At 47.8% G+C, this 10,335-nt stretch overlaps 1 protein-coding gene across 1 annotated transcript; it reads left to right on the forward strand.

Moving 5' to 3' along the window:
• The first annotated feature begins 903 nt into the window (after positions 1-903).
• On the forward strand, positions 904-10,048 carry P2RY10 (P2Y receptor family member 10). The gene is made up of 3 exons (XM_054839387.1): positions 904-1,344; positions 1,440-1,539; positions 6,803-10,048. Exon 3 carries the CDS (start codon positions 6,805-6,807, stop codon positions 7,825-7,827), a length of 1,023 nt encoding a protein of 340 aa, XP_054695362.1. The 5' UTR covers positions 904-1,344; positions 1,440-1,539; positions 6,803-6,804; the 3' UTR covers positions 7,828-10,048.
• The last annotated feature ends 287 nt before the right edge of the window (positions 10,049-10,335 follow it).

Genomic DNA, 10,335 nt, shown 5'->3' on the forward strand with positions numbered 1-10,335 from the left:
AGGGATGAAAGCGTTCTAGATGGAGTTCATGCAGATGAGGGAACATATGCAGAAGAGCTGATAATGTTTGTTTTGCACAAATGCTGGTGAGGTCAGCCAGTGAACTGTTTCTGAATTGCTCTTCCCAAACAAGGCTCGGCTTAGCTTGCTGGGCTGCAGAGTATTGCGCGGTGGTTTAATGTTAAAGACAACTTTGGGAGTGGATAAATTCCAGCAAATATGTTTCCATTGCTGATGAACAACTTAAAAAATCAGCTAAACAGGATGTACTGATAAACGCTGCAACGTTGGCCAAAAGCTCACTATTGCTTTTCATTAAGCCCATATAAGTAATTTAAAAATAAACATCTGACAATCTCCCAGCTTCTACCAACCTCCTTTGACAATTCATGGAAACAGGACCATCTGTACAGCACAGCGCTGCATTTCAGGGGACGTTCATCGCGGAGCGTTCTTATTTGAATTGGAGCCATTAGGTTTGGGGTTCTGAGGTTTCTCAGCAGCCTGACTGCAACATGTATTTTGTCCCCAAGTCAAGTGGTAGGTGTAGTGATGACGTGCTTCACACCCGTAAACCACAACAGAGCAGAGCTTAACTGCTGAGCTACAGGGCCAGTCATGTGCTGCGAGCCAGAGGCTGATCCTGAAGAGGCAAAGCAGGGCACATTCCCGGTGGCCTTCTGAAAATCCAAACAGATCCTCTGAGTGGGTAAAGTCCTAGTCTCACTAATGCACTTACCCCCCCGGGATAAGGGTGAAGCTGGATTTCACCCCATTGCTGGACACAATTTCAGAAATGCCACCGTTTGACATAGCTGGCAGCGAGCTCCAGCAAGTGCAAAGGGAGCTGCCTGCTTATTTAGTTCAAGAGAAATGCCAAGCAAGGCTCACACGAGTGCTATAAAAAGCCATTGGGAAATTGGACTTCATTGGCAAGAGGGCACAGCACTAGGTGAAACAGAGCAACCACCGCCCGAGGCTCACACGCGGCAATGGCTCTCCATAGCCCCGCGAGCAGGAGGCAAGAGCAAGGCTGAGCTTCCCAGCGAGGAGCAAGCAGAAACCTCGGGAGCGTTTCTGCGGTCAGCTCGGAGCCGTGCTTGGAAAGGAGGAAGAGTGGGAGAGGAGGAAGGGGTGCCCTGCACAGAGCTGCACCCAGCTCCGCTCAGGACCTTCTCCCACGCAGCAGCCCAAGGAGTGCTGCGCCATCCCGGCAGAGCAGCGGGAGAGAAAACACCTCAGATGAAGGCACACGAACCCGATTTTGGGGCAAGCGTGCGGACGCCTGGCCGGGACTCAGCTCAGCAGGGCTGGGAACCGAGCAAGCGAGTCCCACAAAAGCAGGTGGGGGCTGCGAGCCCGACGCCTGCCCCAGCAGCAGCCCCGGCGCAGAGCTGCAGGCAAAGCAGCACCTTGCAGCACCCTGTGATGTCATTCAGGTCGCTGTGCACATGTAAACAAGACTGGTGCGGTGAAGCCGGGACACTCTACTTCCTCCTGACAGCACAGTTGCACTTAGCTGCGTGTCTGCCTGAAAAGGTAAGGCTGCTTTTAAGCTCTCTCTCTGTGATCTAGAACCGATGCTAACGAGCCCATGCTGTTTCCTACAAAAATCTTGCGCTCCTCCAGCTTTTTCTTAGGGGTTGGCTCTTGCCAAGAGGAGATTTGTTGCGCTTTGAGTCTTGAAAAAACAGCAGCCCTCCTTGCGCGCCAATCCTCTGTGTGAACACATGGAGGAGTTGAAACAGTGGCTGCATGAAATTGCTATTGCTAGAGAAAGCAAAATGTTACAGCGTGGGCAATGAGCGGTTCTCCGACTGTTCTCTGGTGTCATCACCAGGCACAACTTCTTTCTTTCTTTTGCCTGATTTCTCAGGGAATATCTTTTATTGTACAATCATATGTGACAGTAAGTGGAAACTTGCAAATCTGTTTTTCCTAACAGTGACTTATATTACCATAAAAAACCCCTACGTGCTGCCTGTCTTTGTGCTCCTTGACTGAGTTGCAACATTAGGAAATTAATATTAGTTGGGGGGGGGCACAATATGACAAAAATAGCAAGATTGCTTGGACTTGTTTTTGTTAATGAGAATCCTCAGGCAGTTTTAATTCATAATTCAGACTGCAGTCACTGGTCTGGATTAAAACTTAACTTAGTTCATGGGCTGAAGCTTTTAGACTGTACTTTGTAAAAGGTGGTTTACTGATGGGTTTGCATTCACTTGCACCGCAGCTCAGCTCTGGCGGGAGCACAGTGATATAGCACATATGCCCTTTAGCAATTATAAACAGGATTCATAGTGGGCGAATTCAAAGTAAATCAAAAGGGAATCACACCAAAGGTGAGTCAGTATGTCAAATCTGGCTTGCCACAGATTTATGTAGGAGCAGAGTTCAGCATCAGACTGGAGTGGTAGGATGTGTGAAGAGTGTGATTTTTGCTCAAGAGCACGTTTTCTGGTGTCAAGCGAAAGTGCTGGGACCTGGGCTCCGGTGCGAACATCACCGGCCGTGGGAATTGCATCTGTGGTGGAAGTCCATCCGCAGGACAGCCCTCGCCCAGCCTGGAGCAAGTGCTCCCACGAGGCTGCCGGCGTCCTGCTGCCAGTGCATGCCCTGCTTCTTCAGCTGCCAGAGCTGCAGAAGAGAGACTTAGACTAGTGTTGCAAAATGAAAACAGCTCATCACAACACATTGGACAACCCAGATCTGCTTTTTTTTTTTTTTTTTTTTTTTTGGTGTGTGTGGAAGAAGAAAACCAGAAAAAGTACCCTTAACTGTAGAACTTTCCACTTCTGACTGCAGAGGTTTCATACTGAAGTGTGAGTGCAACAGTGTGAGATGTTCACGGCCATGCAATGAGGGCAGAGTAGAGAGGCATTGGTGTCTTAATCAAATCAATTAACCCATCTGCTGATGGGCATGCCGGAAAGATCCAGGACTCTGGAACGACACTGCTGTGCTTCTCAAGTCCTATCAAGATGAACATTTTTTCCTGGAAATGCCACATTTAGTTTCCAAATGTCCAGCTACGAGTAATAACATGCAAATTTAATTATGTCCTTATTGCAACAGCCTCAGAAATACAGACTCGACTTAAAATGTAAAAACCTGCAGTTAGATAACAGTGTATTTAGTTACTGCCATTTTTTTTTAGATTTCATATTCTGTAAACAATCTTTTAGTAGGAGCCATCTCCCTGCAATATGTAAATAAGCATCTATAAAATCTGATGGAGCTTTTCAGCCTTCTACCTTTGCTGTACACACATCACGCAGCAAATGCCTTTGCTTTCTTAACAGCTTTGGAGACCTAATTTCCGACAGACATTCAGTGGCATCTCTGTGTGTCTGCTTTTGTGCACAGGTGGGGAGATAAGGGGACAGTGGAGGGTTAAACTTCAATCTGAACAAGAGAAGTGGGAGGAAGGGCAGAAATACAATCATTTTGTAGTCCCCCGGGCATATGTCTGGGTGCATTTTGTCTAAAGACATGGTTTAATCTCATTATACTTTTATGACTTTGTAATGAAGCCATTCATTCTCAGAAAGCGCCCTGTTCTGATAAGCCAGCAGACATCGCCCATGTAGATATTAATTGTGTTAATGCTTTTGCACTGCCAGCCAGGTCAGCCTGCTCAGTCCACTTCATTACAAACAGCCTGACCCCGAGTTCACCGAATGCCAAGGAGAGGCTTTTTCTGACTCCACGGGCCATGCAGCTCCTCTCCTTCAACCACAGCGTGACATTTGGTCGGGGCGGTGGGGATGGGACATCACCTGCGTTTCCGCAGGTTGGGTTTTATTCTCTTTTGGTTCCAAGTTTCAAAGCAGCTCCCCAGTCTCCACCAAAGTGCAGCTTTTCAGGACGCTCCTACCTGTAAATATCAGCAATGTGAGGACTGCTCCTGGGAGCAGGTTTTTTCCTAACAGCAGTTATTCAGCAATACTGGAACTGTTCAGTTTGGGGTCACTCTGGAAGGTAGCTCATGAGAACTCATGAGAACATAGTCACACCGCCGCCTCTGCCTCCTGCCACTCAGACAGCCTTAGTCCTTTAGGGGTTAGAAAACTGCCTAAAAGAGGATGGCAAAGAAATGCAATCTTGATTAACTCTGACACCTTGTGGACAATTAGCAGATGAAGATGAAGGCCGAGAGGGGAACCCTCTGCGTGCAGTGGGCTGCCCATGGACTCCGGCACCTGCAGCCCTTGCAGCGCAGCCCTGTGCTCGCCTGCGTGCCTGGGAACAGCGCGCTGCAATCAGAAAGTGAAGGCTGAATTCTGGTATCAAGCGTGTGTTACACCCTCGATGTTACAGCAGACGCGTCCTGGACACGTCGGTTTACCCTAAATGGCTCCATTCCGAGGCCAGTTTGAGTCAGCAGCCTGAACTTGATTATTCTGATTGCTGACGTTGCAGTCTGGTCCTCAGCTGTCACATGAAATGTAAATGAGGGCTAACTGTATCTGGGGACCTCAATAAGCAAACTGACTGTTATGACTCATTTGAATTGCAGAACATGAGGGCACTGACCAGCATTTAAATGCAAGTGTGCCCTTAAAATAGAACGTTCTGCAAATGTACCCAATCCTCCACGGTTTCAGTGGCCATCTAGCACTCCTGTTTTGGAGGAGCACCGGCCACTCAGCCTAACCCTTACACCCAAGGGAAACCAGGCCGCTGGTGGGAGGTCACCTGAAGGGACAGGAATCGAGTGTTGGAGACAAGGGCAGCAGACAGCATGTCCAGCTAGGCTTTCCAGACGGAAAAGGATCACAAATATCCAGAGCCAGAAATTCACAGCACTCTCAAGAAAAGGGATGTAACCCAAATTTATCGCTCTAAGAAGCAACACCCTGAGTGAACACCCCGGTGCTCAGCTCCATGTCCTGTCTGCTCCCTGTCTCAGTGTCCTGAGGAGCACCAGCAAGCAGAGCGGGAGGCCTCCAGCGTTGCTTCTCAGACCGGTGCCGATCAGCCCATGGGCCAGATGCATCTTTCCCTTCCTTACCAGCACCCTTTGAGCCCTCTTCCCTTCTCATGGGCACATTCTGTCCTTGTGAGAGGAGCAAGGCTGCAGTGTCATGGGATGGGGGCAGCTGGGGACACCCCACCACGGAGCAGAGCATCATGTCCCAGAGCTGCCTTGGGGCGAGGGTTACTGGGAGCAAACTGCAGACTGGAGGGATTGCCCTGAGAGACAAAACCAGCCTGGGAGGTGTGCTCTGAGGCACCCGGCCTCCGTGCACTCCTGCCGTCCTGGCGAAGGAGGGGCATTAGATAGAGGGTTTCTCATTTCTTTGAAGTTTGATGCAACTGAAGGATGTAGCCCAGTTGCTAAAGCTCAGGGTGCTGCAGGAGATAAACATGCAGACCTTGCTTTTTGAAGAGCATGAGAAAATGAAAGACGACTTTAAAAAGAAAAGCGAGGAAATTGGCAGCAGCATCTGTTTAGGGAGCTCGCGGGAGCAGTGGTTAGGTGGCCATCAGCGTCAGCCAGAGCCACTGCACCCGCGGCGAGGGTGGCTTGTGTCCCATGCTGGGACCCCGCCACGTCTGGGCATTTCTGGGGCCCGAACAGTGTCTGTACGAACCGCCAAGTCCAAGTACCGCAACGCTTAACAGGCTGAAAAAAGTAGCTATTTGTGTTGTCACTTGAGAGCTCTAAACGCTCCTCTTTTTTTGTAACATGAAGGAAAAAAAACATTAGTAAGAGGGTATGAGTTACTAATAGCTACCTACAGAGACACTTTTTCTGGCAAATGCCCCTTGCCAGCGGTGCAGGAAATGAGTCAGAAGGAATGAATCAGTGTCTGCAGTGCCACATGAATCAGGAACCTGATATTCAAATTTAACAGTTATATTATACACAGGAGGCAATCGCTGTAATGAGAATTATAACCCTATGGGGAAATACCTGATAAAACCAAACTCCTCCTGCCTGAGTTGCCTTACTGAAGCCAAGTCCCAGTTACAAAAGCTGACCAAAGAAAGATGGCCCAACCGTTCAACATGTGACATTTCACCATCCCTACCTATCTGAATCAAAGGAAAGCCAGAAATTGGAAATATCTAAAAATAAAATTATCTGATGGAAAAAAGCGTTAAACTGAGGCTGCTGGCGTGATGAGAAATGGAAGTTGGTGATCCGATTAGGTCTCTGCTTCTTACATTAGCTTAAATACATGGCAGCACCCGCTGCTTTTACAACAGTCAAACTTTTCAAGCCCACTCCCTGCTACCCTTTTCCACATGGCCTGTCCCCATCATGCCGGAGAAGGTGGGTCCATGAGGTCCACTGATGGGGTCAGGAGAGATGCCACCCACACAATGCCTAATGGACAACTTATCGGCAGGCATGATTCAGTGGTTGGCACCCACGTTTTGATCGTTGGCCCATGTGGCTGCTCACACGCAGAAGCTGGGCTATGGCACACCTTTCTTCTGCGTATTCCTTCCCTGCTACCCAGAGACCAAACCGCAGATGACCTTGAGCTCCCAAAAGGATAGGCAGCTTCTCCTGCTCCTCTGTTAGCAGTGTAGCACAGCTTCACCCACGCTTACGGCACTCGGAGAGCCCAGCCAGGGGACACAACGGGAATGGTCCCCCATCTCTGAGTGAATAGTGGGAGACCTCTGAAAGGGCAGCTTTGAAGAAAATAGCGGGATGTTTTACACAGAAGACATTTCCAAACCTCCTCTTTGTACTGAATAGTCGTATAGGAAATGCAAATGTGAATATCGACAGATCTTGCAGTGCCTTTGCCTTTACAGCCCCTGTTTTTGTTCTCTACAGGAATGACCCACTCGCCTTACACCACGACAGATGTTTCCAGCAGCCCAGTCATGACGCAGAGCAACCAGACCTGCTCCAGTCACAATATAACGTTCAAAAACACCCTGTACGCAACCACGTACACCCTCATATTCATCCCCGGCCTCCTGGCCAACAGCGCTGCCCTGTGGGTCTTGTGCCTCTTCATCAGCAAGAAGAGCAAAGCCGTCATCTTCATGATCAACCTGGCCATGGCCGACCTGGCTCACGTCCTCTCGCTGCCACTGCGAATATACTATTATATCAACTCTACATGGCCTTTTGGGAGATTCCTTTGCTTACTGTGTTTCTACCTGAAGTACCTCAACATGTACGCCAGCATTTGTTTCCTCACCTGCATCAGCATTCAGAGGTATTTCTTCCTGTATCAGCCGTTCAAAGCCAAGGACTGGAAGCGGCGGTACGACGTAGCCATCAGCGCTGCGGTGTGGTTTGTCGTTGGCGTGGCGTGTCTGCCATTCCCCATCATGCGCAGCTACGGCCTGGACAATAACACCAGTACCTGCTTTGCAGACCTTCAAGTCCGGCAGATCAGCAGCAAAGCGGCCACCGTGCTGATGACAGGCACGGCGGAGCTCTTCGGGTTCATCGGCCCGCTCATCATTATTTTATTCTGTACTTGGAAAACAAAAGATTCTCTTCGGGACTTCCACATACCGCTGCAAAACAGCAGTGAGAGGCGGAAAGCTTTAAGGATGGTTTCCATGTGTGCCATCGTGTTCTGCGTGTGTTTTGCACCATACCACATCAACTTCTTTTTCTACATGTTGGTGAAAGAAAATGTCATTACAGACTGCTTCCTGAGTACCATCACGCTCTACGCCCAACCCTTTTGCTTAAGTCTTGCGAGTCTGGACTGCTGTTTGGATCCGATCCTGTATTTCTTTATGACTTCAGAGTTTCAGGACCAGATATCAAGGCACAGCAGCATGGTCATCAGGAGTCGGCTCATGAGCAAAGAGAGTGCCTCATCAATTAAGGAATGACAAAAAAGCCAGCTGAAAAGAATTAGGATATTTCATATGAAATCTGGGACTGTTCTGTGATACTCGACTACCAACTCTGTTGTGGAAGATCCTGCAAGTTTATTCAGGGGAGTTTTGTAGCAGTGGAAGTCTTTTGATATATAGAAGATAAAAGTCTGTTTAAGACTGCTGTGTTGGAGGCTGATGAGCAGCTCAGCTGGCATGACTACACCTACTGCTGTGCCACCCGCGCCTGACCTCGCTCGATTAGAAAATATAGAAGAGAGAGCAACAAAGCTTATGCTAGGAAACGGTGGAAACATCCCAGGAGTTTTTCTTCTATTTTCCCAACTCCATGGCTCTATGATCAAGCCAAAGACAATCCTACATCCATACACTGACATCCGCTGAAGTGTCTTCTCTGCTAAAAACACACGACACGCACGAGAACCTGGAAATGGCCAGTAACAATAAGTGGCAGCTTTGGTCTCCGCACTCAGGGCTGCAGACGTGTGAAGATTGGCAGCTTGCTTCAGCACGGCAGCCCCGGCTTTGCATGCATCCCACTGGTCACCACACTCACCTCTGCTTCGCCTTCCCCACATTCCTCCTCACCCAGCTCTAAGTTTGCTCCGTAATTGCTGACGCATCCCATAACTCACACCTACAGCCGGCCTAAGACTCTCTGCAAGACAAATTCTCCCAATGGCTCCTCAAACACTCCAGAGAGTGGGACCTGGAAAGTCCGAGTGACTTTCTCCCGCTCTGAGCTGCCCCTGGGGGCGAGGTGGGCATCAGCACGTGGCCTTCGCCGTGGGACCCCGAGGGGCAGGACCACCGGCCGCACGCCGCGGGCTGGGCACAGCCGGACTCAGCATCGGTGCGGGTGGATTTGATGATGCTGGTGGTACCGTTCAGGTCCTTGCTCTCTTCTGCGTGTGGCTTCTTGTGCCCAGAGGTACCTGCGGTGGATCCGCCCCGTGAAATCTCTGCGCAATGGGTTCAGTTGGCACAACTTTTTAAAGAGAGTGTCCCTGCCACGGTGATTTCAGTAATAGAGCATAGGCTAATTTCTTAAGCAAATTATTCATTGTGATTTTTTCCACCAGCTCCTCTCGTAATCTTAATGTTTACAGTTGTATAACTTCAGCGGCTATGAAAGGCAGTGACAAGGAAGGATGCCATTTACCCCTCACTTTAAATTAGTGACAGCTCTTTGGCCAAGTTCACCCACTTCGTGTAACTTCAAGGGTGTCCTCGCGATACCTGGGGATTGTTTTGGCTGAACACGGGCACTGATTTATTGCTTTTGAAAACCTGTGTTTTTCCAAAAGGCATGTGTACAATTCTCAGTAAGCACCAGTGCCAGCATCTTACATCTTGCTACAAAAATAGAAGAAATACCAGAAACACTTTGCTAAGGATATTTTAAATTTAAGTACTCAATTCCACTTAATTACATCTTAACTCAGCCAAAAATTTTTCTGCATATTATGTTTTCCCACTTGACTGTTTTACAATAAAATGGGAAAAAACAAACAGTAGTCAGATTTAAATAACCATTACACTGGAGCTCCTCTAAAAGGCAGTGAAAACATACTGATTAAATACAATAAGCTCTTGTAGTGCTCCTCCCATTTGTGAGAAGATGATTATGGGCTACAGTACGATGACCTTAATCTTACGTGTAGATAAGTGAAAATACCAAAATATGCCTATCTGAAGGAAGTAACTTTCACAGAGAGTATTATTGCAGGCTTCGATAGTTTTCTGGAAAGAAAGCTGCAGAGTAGGCAAATGCTCCATCGCCCACTGAAGTCAGTGGAAATGTTTTCTCTGATTTAACTGGCAGTTCATTATGCCAACAATATACGGACATGTTTACACGCTGCAAGTAGTCCCTTTAAAAATGTGAGGAAAGGTTGATGCTCAGGCACATGGTTAAGCATGCATAATGATTTTTTTTTTTTTCCAATTTAATAGTTTTCTCATAAGCTAGACACGGTATAATATTGTCAGTGAAGGAGACTTTGGTTTCGATGGTTGTTTTGAGGATTTTTATGAACTTTGATCAGCTAGAATGTGACTGGGAGCTGTTTGCTGTGATTTATTTTTCATGCAATTCTCCATTTATCAGGTGCAAACACGTTGAAGGCACTGTTACGGTAACTATGTAGCTTGTCTTACATTTTTCTTTCCAAAACCTGATGCTTAAAAAATAAATGCATTTTTGCAAACATAAGCTGGGTTTCATAGTTATCACTTACACCTAGAAAACTGAATGGGATCAGCTCCTCCTTGAATCAAAGAGTTCAAGTGATGGAGTGCATCAACTTTTATTATTCTTAAACAGATTGCTGCTCATCTACAGAAAAGTTTTCACCCCACTCTGACATGACTGGTGTTTGGGTTTTGGGGTTTTTTTTAAACTACAACACTTACACTGGATTTAGAGGTATTTTGGGGACAGAAAGGTCCTACGTGGGAACAGCTGTGCTATGGGTGGTATGTGACCGGGCGGGGAGGAGT

The sequence above is a fragment of the Grus americana genome, chromosome 12 (genome assembly GCF_028858705.1).
Source record: "Grus americana isolate bGruAme1 chromosome 12, bGruAme1.mat, whole genome shotgun sequence".
NCBI lineage: Eukaryota > Metazoa > Chordata > Aves > Gruiformes > Gruidae > Grus > Grus americana.